This window comes from Lagenorhynchus albirostris, chromosome X, assembly GCF_949774975.1.
Source record: "Lagenorhynchus albirostris chromosome X, mLagAlb1.1, whole genome shotgun sequence".
Taxonomy (NCBI): domain Eukaryota; kingdom Metazoa; phylum Chordata; class Mammalia; order Artiodactyla; family Delphinidae; genus Lagenorhynchus; species Lagenorhynchus albirostris.
The window spans coordinates 66,747,291-66,775,234 of NC_083116.1; the positions used below are offsets into that span (position 1 = coordinate 66,747,291).

General features: G+C 35.0%; 1 protein-coding gene and 1 pseudogene across 1 annotated transcript in view; one reads left to right on the forward strand and one right to left on the reverse strand.

Annotated features, from left to right (window-relative positions):
- ATRX (ATRX chromatin remodeler) overlaps positions 1–27,944 on the forward strand; it is a 256,836-nt gene that overhangs the window by 157,548 nt on the left and 71,344 nt on the right. The window contains exons 22-27 of the mRNA XM_060137872.1: positions 5,313–5,450; positions 6,989–7,164; positions 8,535–8,652; positions 14,492–14,622; positions 16,568–16,656; positions 16,787–16,959. Of these exons, the coding sequence (XP_059993855.1) occupies positions 5,313–5,450; positions 6,989–7,164; positions 8,535–8,652; positions 14,492–14,622; positions 16,568–16,656; positions 16,787–16,959 (825 nt within the window). The remainder of the gene's footprint in view (positions 1–5,312; positions 5,451–6,988; positions 7,165–8,534; positions 8,653–14,491; positions 14,623–16,567; positions 16,657–16,786; positions 16,960–27,944) is intronic.
- LOC132513971 (large ribosomal subunit protein uL16-like) lies at positions 23,821–24,375 on the reverse strand (annotated as a pseudogene).

The following is a 27,944-nucleotide window of genomic DNA, read 5'->3' on the forward strand; positions in this document are numbered from 1 at the left end:
ATAATTTTACTTTTAATTTATTTTTTCAGCTTTATTGAGGTTTAATTGAGAAGTAAAATTGTAACATAATTAAAGTGTACAATGTGATGATTTCATATATGTATACACTGAAAGAATAACCCCCTTTGAGTTACACATCATTACCTCACTTAGTTTTCTTTTTCTTTTTTGTTCAGAACATTTATGCTCTACTCATTTAGCAGATTTCAGTTATAATACATTGTTATCAGTTGCCATGTTATTACGATGTTATTTATACATTAGGTCCTCAGACCTTATAAATCTTATCACTGAAAGTTCGTACACTTTTGCCTCTTTTTTTTAGATAATGATGTAATTAGCATGTACCAAACTAATTGCCATTGTAAGTGTTAAGGCCTAATAATAAGTTTATCATTTTCTCATGATTAAAATAGTCATCTAGAAGTCCTGTGGTTGTTTTGTTGTCAGAGAGCTATGAGCTAGTGAATAGCATGTTTTTCAGAAGGTTTCCTTGGAACAGTTTAAACAAGTTTCAGATGCTTAATATGGTCATCATGAGGAAATGAATTAAAAAGAAATTAAAGCTCATAACATGAAGAGTAATGTTTGTTATTTCCATGTAAGTCATTTAGTGACATTTAAAATAATTATTTTGGAAAGTTTTGTGTTTCCTTTGTTTACAGAAAAGTTGAATGATAGTAAAGAACACTCCCATTTACCTTGAACCCAAATCCCGCACTGTTCATCTTACATTGCCATGGCAGATTTGTCAAAACTAAGAAATTCGTATATTATTAACTAAACTCCAAACTCTATTTGAATTCTACCAGTTTAATATTACTGTTCACCTTCTGTTCCAGGATCTCATCCAGGGTACCACATTGCATTTAATTGTAATGTCTCCACAGTCTCCTCTGGTCTGTGACAGTTTCTTAGTCTTTCTTTTATTTTCTGTTATCTTGTCAGTCTTGTGGAGTACTGTTAAAGTATCCTGTAGGATGTTCACTAGTATCTGTTGTTTTTCTTGTAATTAGACTGGGATTATAGGTTTTTGAAATAATGTACTAGAGGTGTAGTATCCTTCTCCTCATATTATATCAAGGGTAAATTAGATCCACATGACATCACTAGTGATGTTAATTTTCATCACTTGGTTAAGGTAGTGTTTGCCAGGTTTCTCTGCTGTAGAGTTACTGTTTTCACCTGTGTCTGTTCTTTGCTGGTCACTAAGTCTAGCCCATCCAAGTGCGGGGAGGGCAAAAATTAAGCTCCATCTATTATAGTGGGCTACACTTAAATTTGGAATTTTTCTTTAATTTTTCTTTAAGAAAGATTTGTCACTTCTTACCCATTTATTTAATCAGTCATTTATATCAGGATAGATTAATTATCTATTATTAGTTTATATGTTAGAACTAGCACTGTATTATTTATTTTGTTGCTCAGATTGTTCCAGTTTGTCCACTGGGAGCTCTTTCAGATTGGTTCCTGTATCCCTTTGATGTTTCATCCTTTTGATTTTTTTGAGCACTTCATTACTTTCTGGTAGTATGCTCTAGGATCATGTTAATTTGTCCTTGCCCCGGAGTCCATCATTTCAACAAGGAACCATGCGTGGTTCCTTTCACTGAAAAATGGTGTTTACGAACCAAGATCTGGGCACTGGGTGTGTTTGTTGCTACTGCAGTGTCATTGCTTCTAGGTTCACTCAGCAGACAGAACTAGGTGATAGGTCTACGAATCCAGGTATATACACAAATCTATCTGTGTGTGTGTGTGTGTGTGTGTGTGTGTGTATAAACATAAACTTGATGTCATAGTGATATATTTGACTCTAATTCAGTATCATAGGGTTCATTTTAGTCTTTTTTTGTTATTCTGTTACTTGTCTTTTTCAACAGTGAGAATCTTGGCTTCAACCATCCACTATCCATTTACTTATTTATTCAACCTCATCTTATATGTAAAGTAGTTTTAGAATTATTAACCTATACCCTCGTGAGAAACAAATTTACCAACTAGAGTACAGTGCTTATGTATGATTGCTTTTGTCTGTAGCTTTATAATTTCCAAGCATCATTTTCTAAAGTTACATAGGTCAGTTCCTTCATTTTATTTGCATACATTAAAGTTTATTCTTTGTAATGTAGAGTTTAATGTTTTTTTTAAAAATTGAGGTATACTTCATTTACAACATTATGTTAGTTTCAGGTGTTCAGCATAGTGATTCATTATTTTTACAGATTATACTCTATTAAAAATTATTACAAGATAATGGCTATAATTCCCTGTGCTATACGATATATCCTTGTTGCTTATGTGTTCTATACATAGTGGTTTGTATCTTTCAGTCTCATATCCCTATCTTGCCCCTCCCCCCTTCTCTCTCCCCACTGGTAACCACTAGTTTGTTTTCCATATCTGTGAGTCATTTTCTGTTTTGCTATATACATTTGTTTGTTTTGTTTTTTAGATTCCACATGTAAGTGTTATCATACAGTATTTGTCTTTCTCTGTTTGACTTATATCACTAAGCTTAGTATTCTCTAGATCCATTCATATTGCTGCAAAGGGCAGAATTTCATTCTTTTTTATAGCTGAGTAACATTTCTCTGTGTGTGTGTGTGTGTGTGTGTGTGTGTGTGTGTGTGAGAGAGAGAGAGAGAGAGAGAGAGAGAGAGAGAGAGACATTTTCTTTATCCTTTCATCTGTCGACAGTTGGTTTGCTTCCATATCTTGGCTCTTGCAATTAGTGGCACTGTGAACGTTGAGGTGTGTATCTTTTCAAATTATTGTTTTCAGTTTTTCCAGTTATATCCCCAGTAGTGGAATTGCTGGATCATATGGTAGTTCTATTTTTAGTTTTTTGAGGAACCTCCTTACTGTTTTCCATAGTGGCTGTAACAATTTATATTCTCACCAACAGTGCACAAGGGTTCCCTTCTCTCCACATCCTCACCAACACTTGTTATTTCTTGTTTTTTTTGTTTGTTTGTTTGTTTTATCATAGCCATTCTGATAGGTGGGAGGTGATATCTCATTGTGGTTTTAACTTGCATTTTCCTGATGATTAGTGATGTTGAGGAGCTTTTTATGTACCTGTTGCCCATTTGTATGTCTTCTTTGGAAAAATGTCTCTTCAGATCCTCTGCCCATTTTTAAATTATATATTTTTTTGCAAGCATGTATTTTATATTGCAATATTTGGATGTTCCCAAGACCACTCTCAGGTTCAGTAATTCACTAGGACTCACAGAACTCAGAAAAGCCTTTATACTCATGGTTATGGTTTATTACAGTGAAAGGATACAGATTAGAATCTGCCACAGGAAAAGGCACATAGGACAGGGCCCAGGAGAGTTCCACACCCAGTTTGTTAGTGGAATCGTGCAGGCAGCACTTACTTCTCCCAGAAGTGATGTGTGACAATACACGTGGAGTATTGCCAACCAGGCACACTCATCCGAGCCTTGGTGTCTAGAGTTTGGGCTTGGTCACATAGACATGGTTGACCACCCATGCAGGTGATCGTAGTCTCTAGCTCCTCCAGAAGTTGAGAAGATGCCACATGACCAAAGCTGCTCTCCCTTCACCCCACATCATGTTAGCATAGACTATCTGATGTGTCCCAAGCCATCCAGGTGAACAGAGATATTTTTATCAGGTCAGACATTCCAGGAGTTTAGAGGTTACCTCCCTAGAGGTGGAGGCAAAGGCTAAACTTTTCTTTGGGCCAGATTAATCCTTTACTTTACTACATATATGTATATGTAGATAAAAATCACCCTGTTTGAGGTGGTTGTTTAAATACAAATGGGATCATAATATAGATATTGAAACTCTTCTTTGTTTAATAATATAAAGAACATATTTGGCATATCTTTCAAGGTTATTACATAGAAATCTACATCATTAATTTTAGTTCTGTGACATTCCATTATAGCATAGTTTTATTAACCCCCTTTGCCAATCTTCTAAGTTGTTTCCAATTTTCCACCCTAAACAAACAATACTTCAGAGAATATTTTATGTATCTTGGGGTACTCGTGGAAGTATATCTTAAGGATAAATTCCTAGAAATTGAAATTTGGGTCAAGGGTGCACATATTTTACATTTTAAGAGATACTGTAAAATTGTCTTCCAAAATGTTTGATACTAATTTAGACTTCCACAAAGAGTATATGAGAGTACCTGCTTCACCACACCCTCATGAACACTGAATATTAGGTGGTAGAAATCATTTAAATCACTTGTGTAAGAGGTAATTTACAAAGCAAGATACATATTTTAGTTTTTAGAAAGTCGATTAGTAATTTAAAAATGTCTTACTATTCATGTAGCCCCATCTAAATACTGAATAGCAATTGTGTTATTTGATCAGGCATGCTGAAGCAGTTACTTTTGAAATCATGTAGAAGATGCATTTTCTATAATGCCTAACATATAGAGGATAATTTGACAACTGCTATTGTTTAAATCAATATTTAAGTAATTTGTGTGTATGTTAAGCAGCAAGCAAATTGTGTTTATAGGATACTTCAGCAAAGAATACATATGGTTATTTTCATAAAATAATAATATGTATTTCTTTTGAAAGAGTCACTCTCAGCTATGAGATCTTTTACAGCTTGGAAAGTGTTTTCCCCCCAACCCCAATACCCATGTAACAATCAGTTTAGCGGTCCTTTATCAGTTAAATTTTTCCCCAGCAATGGGTATTAGTTATTAGGAATAAGTCAAATGGGAAATACTACTTGGCCTATTGTGATTTACATATTATTTCTTAAAATGTAACTTTTGAAATTTGTCATTTCATGTATATATAAATTGCTCTTGGTCTCAGTTGATAGGTTTTTTTTATTTTTTATTATTTTTTACATCTTTATTGGAGTATAATTGCTTTACAATGGTGTGTTAGCTTCTGCTCCACAACAAAGTGAATCAGCTATACATAAACATATCAGTTGATAGTTTTAACTTGATACATTAGTGCTGAAATGTATCTTTAGATACTGTTTTTCATTTGTAAAAGATATTATTTTTTTCAGATACCCCAGATCTCTTGGGATCTTTTCATCTGTGTGATTATTTCTATTCTTGCCTATTTTTGTACTCTCAGAGAACCTTAAGTACCATCCATAGTAGTACTTTAATACTCTAATAAAATTAATACTAGTGAGAGCCACATTAACCATATACAGATAAAATATAACTTATCAGGATGTTGTTTTATCTTTCCACAAGAGCAGCACTGTAAAACGATTAACTTAACTTAAATGGATTATATTTTTAGTTTTATTATATGTTAATTAAATGTTGTTTTTTCTAGGTCCTGACTTTGTTGTCTGTGATGAAGGCCATATTCTAAAAAATGAAGCATCTGCTGTTTCAAAAGCTATGAATTCTATACGATCAAGGAGGAGGATTATTTTAACGGGAACCCCACTTCAAAATAACCTAATTGAGTGTGAGTCAATATCTGTAGTTACGCTATAGAGTATTGGCATTGCCTCAGATATATTTTTGCCACATCGCCATCTGCCTATCTTTAGTTTATTCTAGTATAGTCTCTGACCATGAACTACATAGGTCCATTCTTAGTCTACTGTGAAAGTATACCATTCATTTCAAGTGGAATGGGGTTTTTTTGTGTTTTTTTTTTTTTTTTTTTTTTTTGCGGTACACGGGCCTCTCACTGCTGTGGCCTCTCCCGTTGTGGAGCACAGGCTCTGGACGCGCAGGCTCAGTGGCCATAGCTCACGGGCCCAGCTGCTCCACGGCATGTGGGATCCTCCCGGACCGGGGCACGAACCCATGTCCCCTGCATTGGCAGGCGGACTCTCAACCACTGCACCACCAGGGAAGCCCATCAAGTGGAATGTTTTATAAATATAAATGGTAAACCACAATCAAGAGGTGTGCCATTATGAGTGTTCAAATACAAATATAAAATTTAAAGTATATGCAAGGTATCAGAAGTCTTAATGATTGCTTAAAAAATACAAATGCATTTGTGACTATTCAGGAGCTATTGTAATAAAATATATCCAGTTTTGGAGGAGGTACTGATAGGAAATTGAAAAGAAATGCTAAGCATGAAAGTTTTAGGAAGGTGGAGATTGGAGGAGAGCTATGTTGAATTGATGTCAGGATACAGTTTGCTGAGGCTGAGGATAGATGATGTGAACCCAGGGAAGTGACTTGTGAATTTCCCTTATTTTCATATGTGTGTGATGACACTAAAGAGGGAACATGAGTTACTCAGCAAATAACAAATTGAAATTTCCCATTGTAATCTGTTCTAATAGCTTTTTGTTATTTTTATGTTATTTATATTCTTTTGGTGTATTTATAGTTACTGTTTTCTGTTTTATTATTCGTAATACTGGTTATTGTCTCACTTTGTCCTTGTTTATATTTATCTATAATATGTATCTATATTTTATCTTTATTTTTGTCTGTTCCAGTTTCCCCCTTTTCTGTTGCCCCATTTATAGACTGTTGCCCTGTTTCACATTGTGGTCCTGTATAGTATAGGGCAACTGATTACTCTGTTAAGGATTTCTGGAACTAAATCAGTTAATACAAAATTTGATATAGTAGTTTATTACCTGATTTTATTATTTTGATTCAGTATCTATGTTTTTTTCACGAGATTCCCTTGCTGACCATAAAATCATGGTTAGAATTATAGAGCAGTTGTTTTATACTCAGTATCTATTAAAAAGACTAGTGAGTTCAAATAAAATGTTCTTTGGTGTTTTCTTAAACATTCATGTCTAGAATTTTGGGATGGGTTTTGAGTTTCTCATCTGATTTAGGTAATCCAGTTCTAAATCATACTGATAACCAGTATTAGTCTACACTCAGTTTGGTGTTCTTTCTTTGTAGCTTAATTGTAATGCTTCCATGGCATGCCTTTTAGACACGAGCATTTTATCAGAGAATTGTTCTCAGTTCTTTTAGCCATTACTGTTGTTAATGAACTAATATCTTCTTTCTTAGATCATTGCATGGTTAACTTTATCAAAGAAAATTTGCTTGGATCCATTAAGGAGTTCAGGAATCGATTTATAAATCCAATCCAAAATGGTCAGTGTGCAGATTCTACCATGGTAGATGTCAGAGTAATGAAAAAACGTGCTCACATTCTCTATGAAATGTTAGCTGGATGTGTTCAGGTACAAGTACATTCCACAGTAATAAAATATTGTTACTTTGGTATATTGCAATCTCAAAATGTTTTCTGAATTCAAACTTTGTGTTTTCTTTCTCCTTTCAGCATGTATCAATAGTTTTATAGTTAAATCTCTTTGCAGTCTCTTCCAAAGTTTATGCAGCATTGAACTTTAAAAAAATTGCCTTGAGAGGTTTAGAACATAATTGATTAATTCATTTGCTGGGTGTATAACTTCATGTGTTAATATGTTCATGTTTAGATTTTCTCATCCTTAAGATAGGGAGTATGTAAAAGGAACACAGCTATTATGATTAAGAAATTTCTGTGCTCACCTAATTCTATAGTATAGTATTCCAAGCCTCATTTGTTTGAAATGGTTTTAGGAAAGGCAATTATGAATTATGAGTGAAGCCATATTAATGTAATCCTGAAGAAACAGTTTTATTAATTCCAAGTACATACAGTAACCTTAATGGGCTAATAGTGTTGTTTACACACGGATCTTCAGTAAACCTTTGTTAAAATGAGTAGATAAGTATGTAGAGACTGACCAGTTGGTCAGTCTGCATTTTATCTTAGTTCTGTATTTTTCTTAAGACACTAGATATTAATGGTAGCAAAAAAGATGTAACAGATGAGACAGGCTATCATTTTGACTGAATATACTACCATTACGTAAGGTGAAATCATCCTGTTTGTTCAGGTTAGCCAGAGGTACTAGCAGGTACTGTATTTCTGTATTACTGCTGCTACTTAGGCAGCGTTTTTCTTGTTTAGGTAGTCATTTGTATCTAGCACATTAGTGTTCTTTCTTTCCTGTTCCTATGTTAAATGGTTTCAAGAGTGCCTATACTTGGCTTGTTTTCTCAGTTGGGCAAACATTCCCCCTGACATTATGTGTTATCCTCTGGCATGTTGGCACATCTTACCCAAAGGATAACCCAGACTGCATCAAACTTTGATTCAACGGTTTTACTGTATGATTAAAGCAAGTCTTTTTGCTAGCACTACCTACTATATCCCCTCCCCACCTTTTTTTCTTTTCTTTTTTTCTATATAGAGGAGACCATTTGAAAACCTAAATTGCTCACTTGGTAATATGGCCACTTCAATTTAAAACCTGCCTGGTGTGTTGCAGTATCTTTTTACCAGTGCGTCATATTGTATAGTCACATGAAATACATTAACTACAATTATATGGGATCATTGTGTGATTAAAGAGGGTAAATATGTTTAAGTAAATGTTTTCTTATATGTCTGGTACCTATTTATTTATGTACATTTTTTTAGTTGCAAGCAATGATAATTCTTAGAACAGTTAGTTACTGTCATATATTTAACTAATTTTCATTCTCTTTTTATTAATTGCAGAGGAAAGATTATACAGCATTAACAAAGTTCTTGCCTCCAAAACATGAATACGTGTTAGCTGTGAGAATGACTCCTATTCAGTGCAAACTCTATCAGTACTACTTAGATCACTTGACAGGTAACAAATACACTTAGCTTATTGTTTTCTCTCTTAAAGCATTCTTTTTCTGAAGAATGCTGTCTTGATAATTTCACCATGTCAGTTGTTCTTTTGCAATTTTGCATTTGCATAAAATGGGTATGTTTATATTGTAAAAGCACAAAATATTTCTAATTAAAAAAACTAATATCCAAGATAAATAAAATTCCGGTGTATTATTAAAAAATATCCAACCACATTAATAATAAAAAACCTGTAAATCAAATTTATGAAATCATTTCTTAGGTATCAAATTGACAAAGTTTGAAGGGAAAAAAAGGCAAAATACAAAGCAGCGCACACATTATGTCCCAATGTTACAGTAAAAATATGCACAAATGCCTAAAATACACAAAAATGTTAATAATAGGTTATTTTCTGGGTGATGACATTATGCAGAACTTTATTTTGTACTATTTTCTATATGCTTTTTAAAAATACAATGAACAGATATTGTTTCATCATCAGTAAACTTGTGTGTTTGTGTGTGTCTGTGTGCCCAAGGTTGTCACTGTTCAGAGAGCAAAACTTTAGTTTCTGTTTGGTCTGGAGTGATTTTTTTTTACTTGTTAGTCACTTTATTCTGGTACCTTTCCTCAGGTGATGTGCCAGATTTATTTAGGAGCTACAGGTTAGAAGGCACCCTTCAGCCATTGTGGATACAATAGTTGATCAAAAAATAATGGAGGGTGGAGGTGTATACACACATATTAGAATGATACTTCCTATCCTATCAATAGTTAAAGTAATACTCTTTGTGACAGCAGTGCATTTTAGAAAGTAGAATAATGATGATAGTCCTCAACAGTTGTTCTGCTTTGGGGAAAACAGGATTTGAATGTTTGTATTTTATAGAAATGTTGTTTTGCTGTATTATAAAAACAATTTTCTGACTGACTTTTGGAAGGAGATCATTTCCAGCAAGGCATACAGTTTCATTTGTATAGTAATCATAAGCTATTAGATTTATTGTATCAGTACCATTCTGTTTTGAATGACAAAAATTGCAGACATGATTAAGTAACCAAATGTAGAAATTCCAATGAGAGAGAGAAAGAGAGGGATTATCAGACCTATCTTTCATTAATCTCTGAGTAATAAAGGGTACTAAATTTGGTCATTTAATATTTTCTCCATTTGAAATTTTGTTTTATTGTGAGGAATGTACTAGATGTTTTCAATTATTAAAGAATCAGTTGTCTCTAATAACCAACAGCAAAATGTTAATAGCTCATATATAGATATTAAAATGTACTCTTTTTGAGAGCAATGCAGTATTTAAGAATTAAAGGGACCTCATTCTTTGTGACTTCACTTGATAGGAGTATATATCTAAAGTACTAATTGCCAACGCTTCTAAACTCAGGTATAATTGCTAAATTATTATCTGATGCCATGAATCTTTCAGTCATGAGAATGTCTTGGGTTTTCCCCCTGCTAAATGTGATGTTTTATTTTCCTTAAAGTTAACCTGAGTTAATAGCCCCCTTAAAAAAACGTCCATAAAAGGCTAAATGGATTATATTAAAGGTTACTGTATCTTGATTCTCACTACAAACCATCAAAGTGTTTCTCCCAAAATGTCATTCACCTATCTCACTTGCATTTAAAATGTTTGGTATTTTTTCTGTTACATATTCCAGAAATTCTTTTGTTTCTATATTTGACTCTTTTTATATTTGACTTGGCTTTTAAAAGTTCACATAAATTTTGCTTTTGATACTAGCAACAATTTGATGTTAATTTTAGTAGTGATAATTTATAATATATTTAATATTTACAGAATTAAAGTCATGAGAGGCTAAATTTAATGAATTTCAAGAAAATTAACATCCTCTTAATTTTCCTTTGTTCTCTAAAAAGTACAATCCTACAGTCTTCCTTTTTACCATCAAGTGTCAGAAGTTTATATTTACATGTAAGCCTCTGCCTTCAGTAAACAACTTTAGGTTTTACAAGTGTGAATACTTAGTTTTCAAACAGCCTGATTTTAAGCTTAAATCAGTATTAAAATCCATACACTGTCTTAAGGAATGCAAAAATGGAGCACATAAAAAGACAGTCCACAAATTGGAAGAAAATATTTGTAAGTCACTTTCCTAAAAGGGGGATAATATCCAGAATATATAAAGAACTCTTACAACCTAACAACAACAACGAAAAACCAAACAAGCCAATTCAAAAATGGGCAAAGTTTTCAATAGACATTTCTCCAAAAAAGATATACAAATGACTGATAAGCACATTAAAAGATGCTCTACATCATCATTAGTTATTCAGGAAATGTAAATTGAAACCAAGAGATACCACTTCACACCCAATAGGATGACTATCAGATAAAGAAAGATAATAAGTGTTGGCAATGATAAGGAAAAACTAGAACCCTGGTGCATTGCTGCTAGGAATATAAAATGGTACAGCTCCTGTGGAGAAAGTAGTGTGGCAGTTCCTCAAAGAGTTAAACAGAGAGTTACCATATGATCCAGCAATTCCACTTCTAGGTAGAATTCCACTTTCAAAATAATTGAAAGCAAGAACTCTAATAGATACTTACCCATTCATGTTTACATAGCATTATTTCATAATAGCCAAAAAGATGGAAGCAATCCAAGTCTTCATCAAGTAATGAATAGATGAACAAAATATGATATATGCAAACAATGGAATATTACAGTCTAGAAAGAAATCCTGACATGAACGGATCCTGAAGACATCATGTTAAATGAAATAAGCCAGACACAAAAGGACAAATCCTGTGTGATTACACTTAGAGGTGACTGGAATAGTCAGATTCATTTAATGGATACAGAGTTTCTGTTTAGGATGATGGAAAAAAGTCTTAGAAATGGAGAGTGCTGATGGTTGCACAACATTTCAGTTATACTTAATGCCACTGAACTGCACTCTTAGAAATAGAGAACAGTAATATCCTTTTGTCTCTAAAAATGAATGGGTCTAAGTGCCACACATTAGAGGTTGAGTCAGTGGTTCTGGAGTAGGGCTCAGGCAGCTGCATTTTTATAAGCCCTCTAGGTGATTTTGATGTACCCTCTGCTTGAGTATCACTGCTCTAACTGATGCTCAGTATGATTGGCCATCAGGGAAATGTAAATCAAAGCCAGAACAAGATACAGGCATACCTCAGCTTCTTAAGTGTTCAAGTGAAAGGAAGACTCACTTGTCATTATATATTTACTTGCCCTTTTTTGTGCTTGTATTTCCAAATAAAGCCATTTGGCGTCAAAACATTTTTTTTTAGGATAGAATGATTCAATAATAATTGTCAATTCTCTTTTGTATAGAGAACATTTTTCTGTGGATGTTTATTTGGCTAACTTATTAATATATTCTTTTTATGTGGTTTCCATTCCTCACAAAGAATAACAACTCTAACACATATCAGTACTGTAGGTAGAGGAGACTTCAGTTTTTCCCCTTTAACATTCTACACTAGCCAGTTAGGCTTAAAAGTCTTATGAAATTTTTTTATAATAGAAGATATTTATGGTATATACAAGAGTAGTTCCCACCCACCAAAATAAAAATTGACTTTTTAATCAGCCTTTCTTGGAGAATAAATGGTAGTTGTTTAGCTTACTTTTTTTTGAAATCTCTCATTTCTTCACATTAATTTAAAAAACTCATAAGGCTTTCAATAATGGATAGAACAGCTAGGCAGAAGATCAGCAAGGAAATAGAAGACTTGAAAAACACTTATGAATCAACTAGGCCTAACTGGCATCTGTAGAACAGTCTGTCCAATAGGAGCAGAATACACATTCCTCTCGAGTGCACATGGAACATTCTCCAAGATAGACCATATTTTAGAGCATAACACAAGCCTCATTTAATATAAAAGGATAAAATCCACACAAAATATTTTCTTTAACCACATTAGAATGAAATTAAAAACCAATAACTGAAGGAAAGTGAGAAAATTCACAAATACGTGTAAATAACATGCTCTTAAGTAACCAGTGAGTCAAAAGAAGAAATCACAAAGGAAATTAGAAAACATTTAGAGGTAAATGAAAATGAAAACATAAGATACTAAAATAGGGGATGCAGGTAAAGCAATGCTTCCAGGGAAGTTTATGGCTGTAAATGCCTATATCAAGAAAGAAGATCTCAAATTTATAACTAACTTTCTACCTTAAGAAACTAAAATAAGAGCAAACTGAACCCAAAGCAAGAAGGAAGGAGATAATGAAGACTAATCAGAAATAAGTATAAAGGAGAAAAGGAAAACAGTAGAGAAAATTATTGAAACCAAAAGTTGGTTTTTTGAAATAATCAAGATAATTGATAACTCTTTAGTTGTACTTACAAAGTAATAAATAGAGCAGATACAAATAACTAAAATCAAGAATGAAAGAGCATTACTACTGACCTTACAGAAATAAAAGAATTATAAGGAATGCTATGAACAGTTGTATATCAAGTAATTAGATGCCTCATTTTCACAGCAATGATTTCTGTCATACACAGTGGAAATACCTCTATCAGGCAAAATAATCAGTATCAGGCTTTTATGCATTTTTATTCATATTTCATATCATTACTGAATATACTCTTGTCCCTCATGGAGACAAGACATTAATTATCAGTGAATTTACATCTTTTAAAACTGTGGACAGAAAAATGTTATTGCTTAAATGCTGTTTTTTAAAGAAGTCAGCTTTGGGCTTCCCTGGTGGTGCAGTGGTTAAGAATCCACCTGCCAATGCAGGGGACACGGGTTTGAGCCCTGGTCAGGGAAGGTCCAGCATGCCACGGAGCAACTAAGCCCATGTGCCACAACTACTGAGCCTGCGCTCTAGACCCCGTGAGCCACAACTACTGAGCCTACGTACCACAGCTATTGGAGCCCGTGCGCCTAGAGCCCATTCTCCACAACAAGAGAAGCTGCCACAATGGAAGCCTGTGCACTGCAATGAAGAGTAGGCCCCGCTTGCTGCAACTAGAGAAAGCCCGTGCGCAGCAACGGAGACCCAATACAGCCAAAAATAAATTTAGTAAAAAAAAAAGTCAGCTTTGTTATTCTGTTTTACCCTCTTGATGATTTTGTCATATTAATGAAATGTGCATTCATTTAATTTTCACTTCATTTTCATATGAAAAATATAATTTTGTTGAAATTACTCTGGGCAAAAGAAATCTATTTTTTTCAACAGGAAAAATATAAGTTTTAGAAGTAGTTTTTTTGGTGTAAGAATAATTGGAGAGAGTTGCTAAAATACTGTATACAGAGAGTGGCTTTATCTAAAGCAGAAGTTTGTCATCTAGGTCTATGGTTAGAATCTAGGACCTGAATAAGAAAAACTTGAATAAGAAAAAAATTACGTTTTCACTAACCTCTATCAAAAATACAGCATTTTTCCAATTATTAATATAGGCAACAAACCAAAGTAGTATTAGTGTTAATTGTGACTTTGTTACCAATAGAAATCAGAAATATTTCTATATATTATTGTCATTACCGATATCTCAAATTTACCTTTATCAATGCTTCAGAATTTCAGGCAGTTGTTAAAATTACTGCTGTAGTTTGTTATTTAATGCATTAATAAGGTACACATACCACTATATCAAAAGTTTGTTTTTAAACATCTTGATAATTTCTGTATAATGGGTTTCTTTTGTTATCCTATTTATTTTATATGTTTTGAAATTTTCTGAGAAAGAGGGCCTATAAGATTCTCTACATGGGCAAAGGAGTCCGAGGCACAGATAAAGTTAAGGCCCTAATTTAGAAACACCTTGGATGAATTAGAGAATTCTTATGTCTTAACATTAACTCTTTTTTTCTTTTGATCAGGTGTAGGTAATAGCAGTGAAGGTGGAAGAGGAAAGGCAGGTGCAAAACTTTTCCAAGATTTTCAGATGTTAAGTAGAATCTGGACTCATCCTTGGTGTTTGCAGCTGGACTACATTAGCAAAGAAAATAAGGTAAATCAACTAACCTAAAGTTGATCAAAAGGTATCTGTCGGAAGCAGAATAACTTTAGGAAAAAGGTTGATCTGTATAGACGTACTGTATATTCAAAAATTTTTTTCTTTTTGGTACAGTAATTCAACTTATTTTATTTCTAGTTAATTACTATATGTTTGAATGCATTGTGATTATGGAAGGAGTGTTAAATGTTAATCTTTTTTAAAGATTTTATTGAAATATAGCTGATTTACACTGTTGTATTAGTTTCAGGTGTACAGCAAAATGAATCAGTTATATGTATACAGATATCCACTCTTTTTTAGATTCTTTTACCATATAGGTCATTACAGAGTACTGAGTAGAGTTCCCTGTGCTATGCAGCAAGTCCTTATTAGCTATCTGTTTTATATATAGTAGTGTGTATATGTCAATCCCAATCTCCCAATTTATCCCTCCCCACCCTTCCCCATGGTAACCATAAGATTGTTTTCTATATCTGTAACTCTATTTCTGTTTTGTAAATAAGTTCATTTGTACCCTGTTTTTAGATTCCACATATAAGTGATATCATGTGATATATGTCCTCTAACTTACTTTACTCAGTATGACAATCTAGGTCCGTCCAGGTTGCTGCAAATGGCATTGTTTCATTCTTCTTTATGGCTGAGTAATATTCCATTGTATATATGTGTCACATCTTCTTTTTCCATTCGTCTGTCGATGGACATTTAGGTTGCTTCCATGTCCTGGCTATTGTAAATAGGGCTGCAGTAAACATTGGGATGCATGTATCTTTTTGAATTATGGTTTTCTTCAGGTATATACCCAGGAGTGGGATTGCTGGCTCATATGGTAGCTCTATTTTTAGTTTTTTAAGGAACCTCCATACTGTTCTCCATAGTGGCTGTACCAGTTTACATTCCCACCAACAGTGTAGAAGGGGGTTCCCTTTTCTCCACACCCTCTTCAGTCTTTATTGTTTGTAGATTTTTTGATGATGGCCATTCTGACTAGTGTGAGGCGATACCTCACTGTAGTTTCGATTTGCATTTATCTAATAATTAGTGATGTTGAACATATATTCATGTGCCTTTTGACCATCTGTATGTGTTCTTTGGAGAAATGTCTATTTAGATCTTCCATGCTTTTTTTTTTTTCCATGCATTTTTTGATTGGTTTGTTTGTTTTTTTGATATTGAGCTGCATGAGCTGTTTGTATATTTTGGGGATTAATCCCTTGTCAGTCTCTTCGTTTGCAAATATTTTCTCCCATTTTGTGGATTGTCTTTCTGTTTCGTGTATGGTTTCCTGTGCTGTGCAAAAGGTTTTAAGTTCATTAGATCTCATTTGTTTATTTTTGTTTTTATTTTCATTACTGTAGGAGGTGGGTCAAAGAAGATCTTGCTGTGATTTATGTCAGAGTGTTCTGCCTAGGTTTTCCTCTAAGAATTTTTATAGTATCTGGCCTTACACTTAAGTCTTTAATCCATTTTGAGTTTATCTTTTGTGTATGGTGTTAGAGAGTGTTGTAATTTCATTCTTTTACATGTATCTGTACAGTTTTCCCAGCACTACTTATTGAAGAGGCTGTCTTTTCTCCATTGTATATTCTTGCCTCCTTTGTCATAGATTAACATCTTGCATAACCATAGTAAAATGGTCAAAATTAAGAAATTAACATTGGGTTAGTACTATTAACTAAACAATAGACGTTAATTGGATTTCATCAGTTTTTGTACTTACATCCTTTTTCTTTTCCTTGATTCAATCCAAGACTTCACATTTTGTTTATTATTCATATCTGTGACGTCTCCTTTATTTTTTCTAATCTATGATAGTTCTTCAGTTCTTCCTTATCTCATAACAATTAACTTATCCTTAAATGAAATAAACATTATTATAATTTCCAGTATAAATTGATATAAATTCTTAAAACATTCATCTTTTTTTTTTCTCTAGGGATATTTTGATGAAGACAGTATGGATGAATTTATAGCTTCAGATTCTGAAGAAACCTCCATGAGTTTAAGCTCTGATGATTATACAAAGTAAATTGAATACTTTTTGTGCCCTGTGTTGACATGTTTAAAATCCCTACTTGCTGATCATCCTCTAATAATTGGCACTTGTATCTTTCCTGTGTTTTCCTAATACTTTGAATTTGTTCTTTTTTTTTAGAAAGAAGAAAACAAAGGGGAAAAAGGGGAAAAAAGATAGTAGCTCAAGTGGAAGTGGCAGTGACAATGATGTTGAAGTGATTAAAGTCTGGAATTCAAGATCTCGAGGAGGTGGTGAAGGAAATGTGGATGAAACAGGAAACAATCCCTCAGTTTCTTTAAAGCTGGAAGAAAGTGAGTCTGATAAATGTTATGTTTATCATGGAACATTGATTTAGAAAATATCATGTCATTGTAATGTCAGTGCTTTTTTCAGTTATTAATTATCCTCACTGGTTGGCTCAAAGGAATATCTTTCCTCAGTTGGTAAGCATCTAGGATAATCAGATACAAGTAATAACAAATATTTGATGAATGTTGAATTACAAGCAAGCCATTGTGCTCTCTCTGGTATTTAAGAGGAAGGGAAAAAAGAAAAACTAACATTTATTTACATGTATATGCCTAAACTCTGTATTATTTTCACTCCATGTGTTAGCTAACTTAATTCTTGAGCAGCCTCGCAATGCTGTTATCTTTATTTTTATAAATGATTGGTAGAAGTGGGATTCAGACCTAGATATAGCCCATTTCAAACCCACCAGGGTAATTTCACTTAACTACTATATAAATAAGTGGAAGCATTTCAGATGATAAACTATGATTACAATTCATTTTATACAGTAAAACTAGTTTCATTGGTTTAGTCTTTTTCCTTTTTAATTCTTCATAATCTATATTTATTGTCTCTAGGTTTCCCCTGTGTCAGGTACAGTTTGTCATATGTTTCGCTTTCTCTTTCTTTCTTTCTCTTGTGCATGAGTGTATACTCAGTGAAAGTCTTCCATTGAACTTCCCAATGGCTAAAGTTATCTTTACTCATATCTACATTTGAAGGTTTAGTGTTCAGGCTCTGTATACTCCTAGTGCAGCCTGACTGGGTGTTTAGGAACTCCAGTGCTGGGAACAGATATCTGAATATTTGAAATATCAAATATCTGAAAACAGAACAGTGTAAGTAACTCTAAATATGTGGCATTTGGGAATCATGGAGCAAAGCAGTAGAGACCATCTGAGAAGAGATGTGAATGCCAGCTAGGTGAATGATCCTGTGCACAGACAAGCTTAGCTGGTCTCAGGCCTGCAGCTGAACAAATTTGGTGATTCCTTGATAAACATTTCTCTCTTCAGTATCTCCTTGAAATAGACAGATGGCAGCCTAACCACAGACCCTGGCTTACTTCTCTAAGAAATCAGGGGAATAGTAAAACTTAAACTACAAAATTTCTTTTCTTGTTTTTCTCTCCTGTTACCCCATAAAGGCAGTTTATTATCAGCATTCATCTTCCAACTAGATTTAAAGTATGCTTTTCTAAGAATAGTAAAGGAATGGTTATAGTTTAATTTAAGGTAGTGGGAAGCTCCTGTTATCTCCTCCCCTGGTCTCCTGACCTGCATTTTCACTTAAGTTCTCCTCAGTCTCTCATCTCGTAATTAGAAATAAATAGCTTAAAGTTTATGTGTTCCTGGGAATGATTTTCTTAAAATATTCTTAATTTTTTCTCATAACTTATGGTTAAGAGAAAAGAGAGAGTAGACTAACCAGTGTGTCTCATACTGTGCTCTAAATGGATTACATAAAAGTATGCTGAGATATTGATGTGTTCATCACTTGGAACTGTAGATGGGGTCTTATGCAGCTGGGTCACCTTCAGAAATGAATAGCATCTTCCAGTTTTCCTGGTGTGCTATTGTAAGTACTATTGCTTTCCATATATGCCATAATATGAAAAAATTTGAAAAGAACTGGAGAAGAGAGTAGGTTGCTACATGTTATGAACTTAAAAGCAGACAGGGAAGGCTGTGGGTTCCAAATGACAAACTTTGCCTACTTTTCTATTGTGTTTGTTTCATTTTAGCTCTGTGCAGTCAAATAGAAGTCATTCATAGATGGATATATTTTTATTTATTGTAGCTATCTACATGTATAGTTGATCAGAAACATTTTCTAGAACAAATAGATGATAAAAATCTATTTTTGTTCTTTACATCTAGATTAACTCTATATAAGGCTGAGTAGATCATAATACATGATCATATATACCTGGTACTATGTAAGTGTTAAAAATAAATCACTTTTTCTTTTTTTTTTTTTTTTTTTTTTTTCGCTGTGCTGCGTGGCTTGTGGGATCTTAGTTCCCTGACCAGAGATCCAGCCTGGGACCCGGCAGTGAAAGCTCCGAGTCCTAACCGCTGGATCGCCAGGGAATTCCCCTTGCAAATCACTTTCTTATAGTAAATGTAAGAAAACCTAAATAGGAAGTATTAGAGAGCCAAAATGTTGCACCTGGAAATTGAAATGGATATTAAATAAGTAGATGGCTATAACTGAGCTATGATTTTCACTGCATACTTCACTTTCACTTCAAAGAGTTTATGCTTAATTCTTTTGCGGTAGCTTTCTGAACTTTTTGAGAAGCAACACCTTGAATAAGTCATTTACGTTTACCTTACAGCATCCACATCTCTGTGTTTTAGTTTAGTATCGTATTAGGACATCTTATGATGAGGAAATGACTGTATATTAACTACTTCAAAATATTTGATTTATTATTTCAGCATAAGCATACCTTGTTTTATTGCACTTCATAGATACTGTGTTTTTCACAAATTGAAGGTTTCTGGCAACCCTGTGTTAAGCAAGTCTATCAGCACCATTTTTCCAACAGCAATTGTTCACTCCATATCTGTGTGCCACATTTTGTAATTCTCACAGTATTTGAAACTTTTTTGTTATTATTATGTTTGTTATGGTGATCTGTGATCAGTCATATTTGATGTTACTATTGTAATTGTTTTGGGGAGCCATGAACTACACCCATGTTAGACAGGCAACTTAATTGATAAATTTTGTGTTGTGTGGGTTCTGACTGATCCACCGACTGGCCTTTCCCTTGTCTTTCTCCCTCTCCTCAGGCCTCCCTATCCCCTAAGACACACAGTATTGAAATCAGGCCAATTAATAGCACTACAGTGGCCTCTAAGTATTCAAGTGAAAGGAAGACTTGCTTGTCTCTCACTTTAAATCAAAAGCTAGAAATGATTAAGCTTAGTGAAGAAGGCATGTCAAAAGCCAAGATAGGCCAAAACTAGGCCTCTTTGCCGAACAGTTAGCCAAGTTGTGAATTCAAAGGAAAAGTTCTTGAAGGAAATTAAAAGTGCTATTCCAGTGAACACACAAATGATAAGAAAGTGAAACAGCCTTATTTCTGATAATGGAGAAAGTTGTTGTGGTCTGGATAGAAGATCAAACCAACCACAACATTCTCGTAAGCCAAAGCCTAATCCAGAGTAAGGCTTAGCTCTCTTCAGTTGTATGAAGGCTGAGAGAGGTGGGGAAGCTGCAGAAGAAAAGTTTGAAGCTAATGGAGGTTGGTTCCATGAGGTTTAAGGAAAGAAGCCATCTCCATAACATAAAAGTGCAAGGTGAAGCAGCATGTGGTGATGTAGAAGCTGCAGCACGTCATCCAGAGGAATCTAGCTAAGGTATTTCATGAAGGTGGCTACACTAAACAACAGGTTTTCAGTGTAGACAAAACAGCCTTCTATTGGAAGAAGATGCCATCTAGGGCTTTCATAGCTGGAGAGAAGTCGATGCCTAGCTTTGAAGCTTCAAAGAACAGGCTAAGTCTCTTATTAGGAGCTAATGTAGTTGGTGACTTCAAGTTGAAGCCACTGCTCATTTACCATTTGGAAAATCCCAGGGCCCTTAAGAATTATGCTAAATCTTCTCTGCCTGTGCTCTATAAATGGAACAACAAAGCCTGGATGGCCTCACATCTGTTTACAGCATGGTTTACTGAGTGTTTTAAGCTCACTGTTGAGACCGACTGGTCAGAAAAAAAAAAAGATTCCTTTCAAAATATTTCTGCTCATTGACAGTAATTCTAAAATATTACTGCTCTTGGTCACCCAAGAGCTCTGATGGAGATGTAAAACGAGATTAATGTTGTTTTCAAGCCTGCTAACACAACATCCATTCTGCAGCCTATGGATCAAGGAGTCATTTCAACTCTCAAGTCTTATTATTTAAGAAGTACACTTTGTAAGGCTATAGCTTCCATAGACAGTGATTCCACTGATGGATCTGGGAAGAGTCAATTGAAAACCTCATGGAAAGGATTCACCATTCTAGGTATCATTAAGAACATTCATGATTCATGGGAAGAGGTCAAAATATCAACATTAACAGGAGTTGGGAAGAAGTGAATTCCAACCCTCATGGATGACTTTGAGGGGTTCAAGTCTTCAGGGTAGGAAGTCACTGCTGATGTGGTGGAAATAGCAAGAGAACTAGAATTAGAAGAGCCTGAAGATGTGACTGAATTGCTGCAATCTCATGATAAAACTTTAATGGATGAAGAGTTGCTTCTTATGGATGAGCAAAGAGAGTGGTTTCTTGAGATGGAATCTGCTCCTGGCGAAAATGCTGTGAAGATGGTGGAAATGACAACAGAGGATTTAGAACATTTCATAAACTTAGTTGATAAATCCATTGCAGGGTGTGAGAAGATTGACTCCCATTTTGAAAGAAATTCTACTGTGGGTAAAATGCTGTCACACAGCATTGCATGCTACAGACAGATCGTTCATGAAAGGAAGAGCCATTATCGATTCAGCAAACTTCATTGTTGTCTTATGTTAAGAAATTGCCACAGCCACCCCAGTCATCAGCAGCCACCACCCTGACCAGTCAGCAGCCATCAGCATGGAGGCAAGACCCTCCACCAGCAAAAAGATTATGACTTGCTTCAGTGAGACGATGCAAGCATTTGTTTAGTAATAAAGTATTTTTAAATTAAGGTATATACATTGTTTTTTAAGACATAATGCTATTGTACACTTAATAGACTACAGAATAGTGTAGACCTGACTTTTATATGTAGTGGGAAACCAAAAAATTTGTGTGACTCGCTTTATTGTGATAATTCGCTTTATTGTGATGGTCTGGAACCAAACCTGCAACATCTCTGAGGTATGCCTGTGTTTTCAGAGTAAGCTTTATCAGTGAGCATTATATTTGAAAACAAACAGAGAGTGGACTTGGATAGGTTACGGCACAGGAAGACCCTATGCTCACCTCCTGCCCTGAGCACAGTGATCTACACCTAAACACAATGCATTTTCTCTTGAAGAAGATCTGGGGGCTGAATGAACTGGTGCTGCCAATAGAAGAACCACATAGAAACTGGTAGGAAAGTCAGAGACATGGTATCCATGGGAACCCCTCCTCTTTCGCAGTGATCTACAGTAGGGAGATGGATTGCTGAGGGATCCAAATGCAGACACACTCACCCTGGGACACAGTGAAAAAACTTTAAAGGCACCTACAGTATATGTAAAGGAAATGTTTCCTAACCCTAGAGTTTCTGCCAAAATGACAGGGAACTGTTGGAGCCCTTGCCTGGGTAGGAGGCAGTGGTGATCACTATTGTTTGGAGTTCCCTCCCCAGACTCCTCCTGCCCCATATCTGCTCCAGCTCCAGCCGCCTCATCAAGGCAGCCTATGGCCCAGCACTCTTCAGGGACTGCCCCTGGACCAGGTCCTCTCCAGCTCCAGCTATCCTCCTAAGGCAGCCTTGGGTGCAGTACTTCCCAGGGGGCTACCTCTGGACTGGGCCCTCCTCCAGGTTCTGTGGTCCCACCAAGGCAGCCTCGGGCATAGTGGTCCCCAGGGATTAACCCCAACTGGTGCCCACTGCAGCCCCATCTGGCCTGGCAAAGTCTCTAGGCACAAGTAGTCTACACAGGGAATGTTCCCACACAAGGCCTCTTCTTCAAGATCAGGGGAGGTAGCTGTTTCACCTAATTTATAGAAACACAAAAGAAGATCAAAGTAACGAGATAGAGGAATATGGTCCAAACAAAATAACAAAATAAAACCCCAGAAAAAAATAAACGCTAATGAAACAGATAAGTAGTTTACCTGATAGAAGAGTTCAAAGAAACAGTCATAAGCGTGCTCACCAAACTCAGGGAACGATTGGAGGAACTCAGTGAGAACTTTAACAAAGACTTAGAAAATGTAAGAAAGAATCAGAACTCAATACAGTAACTGAAATAAAGAATACACTAGAGGGAATCAGAAGCAGATGAGATGATACAGAAGGGATAAGTAATCTGGTAGATAAAATAGTAGAAATCACCCCATAAGAATAGCAACAAGAAGGAAGAATTTTTAAAAATGAGAGTTTAAGGGACCTCTGTGAAACATCAACCATACTAATATTTATATTGTAGGGGTCCCAGAAGGAGAAGAGAGAAAGGGACAGAAAACTTATTTGAAGAAATAACGGTGGAAATCATCCGTACCTAGGGAAGGAAACAGACACCCAGGTACAGGAAGCATAGAGATCCTAAACAAGATGAACCCAAAGAGACCCATACCAAGATACCTCATAATTAAAATGGCAGAAATTTAAGAATAAAAGAGAATTTTAAAGACAGCAAGAGAAAAACAGCTAATCATATACAAGCGAAACCACATAAGCCTATCAGCTAATTTTAAAGCAGAAACTTTGTGGGCCAGATAGGAGTGCCATGATGTATTTAAAGTGCTGAGAGGATAAAAACTTACAGTCAAGAACACTGTACCTGACAAGGTTATCATTCAGACTTGAAGGGGAGATAAGGAGTTTTTCAGACAAGCAAAAACGAAAGGAGTTCATCACCAATAAACTGGCCTTACAAGAAATATTAAAGGGTTATCTTTAAGGGGAAAAGGAAAGATCACAACTAAAAATAAGAAAATATATGAAAGGAAAAAAAATCACTGGTGAAGGAGAATATATAGTAAAGGAATTGAATCAGTCACTTTAAAAAGCTAGTATGAAGGTTTAAAGACAAGTAGTAAAAAAAATCAGCTGTAACTGAAGTAAGTAGTTAAGGGATACACAAAATAAAAAGAAGTAAAATATAACAACAAAAAATAAAACGTGACAGGAGAGTGAAAATGGAGTGCTTTTTTTGATTGATTGACAGACAGGAAAGTAGGATTTATTGGTGGGCATGAGCAAGGAATGGACAACACCACCAAGGCTCTTGTGAGTGCAGGGCCTGCCATTTGTCCAAGGGGCTGTGATTAAGGATGTATTTAACCCCACAGCCAACTGGGTTAAGTCACTTTTCTGCCACCACATGTTCAAATTCATCGACTTTAAACTTAGTAAATCCCCACTCTTGGACATGTGAATCTTCTGGTGGCCAGGGAACTTGAACTTGGCCCTGTATAGGGCCTCAACCACATGCTCCTTGTTCTTCAGCTTGGTGGGGATGGACATGATGACTTGACAAGTGTGTACTGTGGCCACTGTGCCCTGGGGCTTTCCAGAGGCACCCTACATACCTACCCAGAGCTTGTCAGCCTCAGCACAGGAGAATGTCTTGTTGATGTGGATGATGTAGAAGGGGTGGAGATGTGTTTGGATGTGAAAACCATCTTTGCCACAGCTTTTCACCATGTACTTGTTGGCAGAAATATGGGCAGCCTCCAGTGGAGAACTGCTCATACTCATTTGACACCATGTAGCCACAGAGTGGGAACTTTTGCCTTCTTCTACCCCAGGTAAAAGATGTGGATCTTGGCATCAGGGTCACCTTGGCAGAAGCAAGACTCTGGGTACAGATTGTTCTTACAATACTAGTAATACCAGGCATGGCAGCAGCCCATGGTGACAACAGGATTTTCAGAGGCATGCTGAAGGGAAAGAGCAAAATGTAGTGCTTTTAGAATGCCTTCAAACTTAAAGTGACTGTCAGCTTAAAATAATTGGGTATATATATATAGGTTGATGTATATACACATACATACATACATACATACCCATACACACACCTCATGATAACCACAAATCAAAAACACCTACAATGGATACACAAAAAAATAAAGAGAAAGGGATCCAAACATAAAACTAAAGGAATCCATCAAACGATAAGGGAAGAAATGAAGAGAGTAAGACTGGAACAGAGAAGAACTAAAAACACAACCAGAAAACAAGTAAAAAAAAATGGCAATAAGTATATACCTGCCAATAATTATTTTAAATGTGAATGGACTAAATGCTCCAATCAAAAGACATAGGGTAGCTGAATGGATAAAAAAGCATGACCCATCTATATGCTGCCTGTAGGAGACTCACCTCAGATCTAAAGACACACATAAACTGAAAGAGAGGGGATAGAAAAAGATATTCCATGCAGATTGAAAAGTAAAGAATGCTGGGGTGGCAATACTCATGTCAGACAAAATAGACTTTAAAACAAAAACTATAACAAAAGACAAGGAAGAGCATGCCATAGTGTAAATGGAGTCAATCCAAACAAGAGGATATAACATTTGTAAATATTCATGCACCCAACATAGGAGTGTCTAAATATATAAAGAAAGTATCAATGGAAATAAAGGGAGAAATTGACAGTGATACGGTAATAATAGGGGACTTTAATACCCCACTTACATCAGTGGATAGATCATCTAGACACTAAATCGGTAAGGAAACACTGGCCTTAAATCTGGTATTTGACCGGATGCATTTAATAGATAAATATAGAACATTTTATCCAAAAGCAGCAGAATACATATTCTTTTCAATTGCACATGGAACATTCTCCAGGATAGATCACGTTAGGTCACAAAATGGAATATTGTCCAGGATAGATCACATGTTAGGTCACAAAACAAGTCTTAATAAATTTAAGAAGATTGGAATCATATCAAGCATCTTTTCAGATCACAGTGATATGAAACTAGAAATCAAGTACAAGAAAAAACTGGAAAAAGCAATAATATGGGGAGGCTAAAAATCATGCTACTAAACAAGCAATAGATCAACGAAGAAATGAAAGAGGAAATAAAAAAATACTTTGAGACAAATGAAAATGGAAACACCATTACAAAATCTATGGGATGCAGCAAAAGCAGTTCTAAGAGGAAAATTTATAGTGGTACAGGCCTACTAGAAGAAATAAGAAAAATGTCAAATAAACCATGTAAACGTACATTTAAAGGAACAAGAAGAAGAAGTAAAGGCAAAACCCAAAGTTTGTGAAAGGAACGAAATAATGAAGATCAGAGTGGAAATAACTGAAGTTGAGTCTTTAAAAAAAAGGAAAATTCAATGAAACTAATAAGTGTTGTTTCTTTGAAAAGATAAACAAAATCAAATATTTAGCCAGACCCATTGAGAGAGAGCTCAAATAAATAAAATCAGAAATGAAAGAAGAGAAGTTACAACCAACACCACCAAAATACAAAGGATCATAAGAGACTACTATGAACAATTGTGTGTCAACAAATTAGACAACCTGGGAGAAATGGATAAATACCTAGAAATGCACAATTTTCCAAGACTGAATCATGAAGAAATAGAAAATCTGAATAGATCTATTACTAGTAACAATATTGAATCTGTAGTTTAAAAACAAAAGTCCAGGTCCAGATGGCTTCACAGGTGAATTATCTCGAACATTTAAAGAAAATATATTTTCCAAAATATATTTTGGAAAATATATTTTCCAAAAAAGTGAAAAGGAAGGAACACTTCCAAACTCATTTTATGAGGCCAGTGTTACCCTGATACCAAAATGAGACAAAGACACCACCAAAAAAGTCTACAGGCTAATGTCCCTGATGAACACAGATGCAAACATCTTTAACAAAATATTAGCAAACTGAATTTTAAAATGCATTAAAAGGATCATACACCATGATCAATGAAATTTATCTCAGAGGTACGAGGATGGTCTAACATCTGTAAATCAATCAATGTGATATACCACATTAATAAAACAAAGGATAACATCAAATGATCATCTTAGTAGATGCAGGAAAAGCATTTGATAAAATTCAACATCCATTTATGATGAAAACTTTCAACAAAGTGGGTACAGACAGAACGTATCTCATCATAGTAAAAGCCATTTATGAAAAACCCACAGGTAATATACTCAGTGGTGAAAAGCTGAAAGCTTTTCCTCTAAGATCAGGAGCAAGACAAGGATATGGATTCTCACTAGTTTTATTCAATATAGTATTGGAAGTCCTGGCCCCAGCCATTAGGCAAGAAAAAGGGAAAAAGCATCCAGATTGGAAAGGAAGCAGTAAAACTGTCACTATTTGCAGATGACATGATACTATATGTATAAAACCCCAAAGACTCTACCAAAAAACGATTAGAACTAATAAATTCAGTAAAGTTTCAGCATAAAAAAATATACGGAAACCTGTTGCTTTTCTGTACACTAGTAATGAACTAGCAGAAAGAGAAATTAAGAAAACTTTCCCATTTACAATTGCATCAAAAAGAATAAAATATCTAGGTTTCAATTTAACCAAGGCACAGGACCTATACTCTGAAAACTATGAGATATTGAGGAACAAAATGGAAGATGACACAAAAATAATGGAAATATACTTAGTGCTCATGTATTGGAGAGTCAATATCATTAAAATGTTGATACTACCAAAAACCATCTACAGATTCAATGCAATTCCTGTCAAAATACCAGTGGCATTTTTGACTGAATGAGAACAATCCTAAAATTTGTATGGAACAGAAAAGATCCCGAATAGCCAAAGCAATCTTGAGAAAGAACAAAGCTGGAGATAACATGCTTCCAGACTTGAAATTATACTACAAAGCTTTAGTAGTCAAAACAGTATAGTACCAGCACAAAAACTGACCCATAGATAAATGGAACACAGTAGCAAATTCAGAAATAAACTGAAGCTCATATGTTCAATTAATCTACAACAAAGGGGGAAGGAACATACAGTGGGGAAAAGACAGTCTCTTGAAATAAAATGGTGTTGGGAAAACTGGACAGCTATATGCAAAAGAATGAAACTGGATCACTTTCTTACACCATATACAAAAAGAAACTCAAAATGGATTAAGGACTTAAATGTAAGACCTTAAACTTTAAAATTCCTAGAAGAAAATATAGGCAGTACGCTCTTTGACATGGGTCTTAGAAATATTTTTTTTTGAATCTGTTTCCTCAGGCAAGGGCAACAAAAGTAAAATTAAACAAATGGGACTACATGAAAGTAGTCCCATTTGTTTAATGGGACTAAATGGAGAATATATTTACATGTGATATATCCCATAAGGGGTTGATAT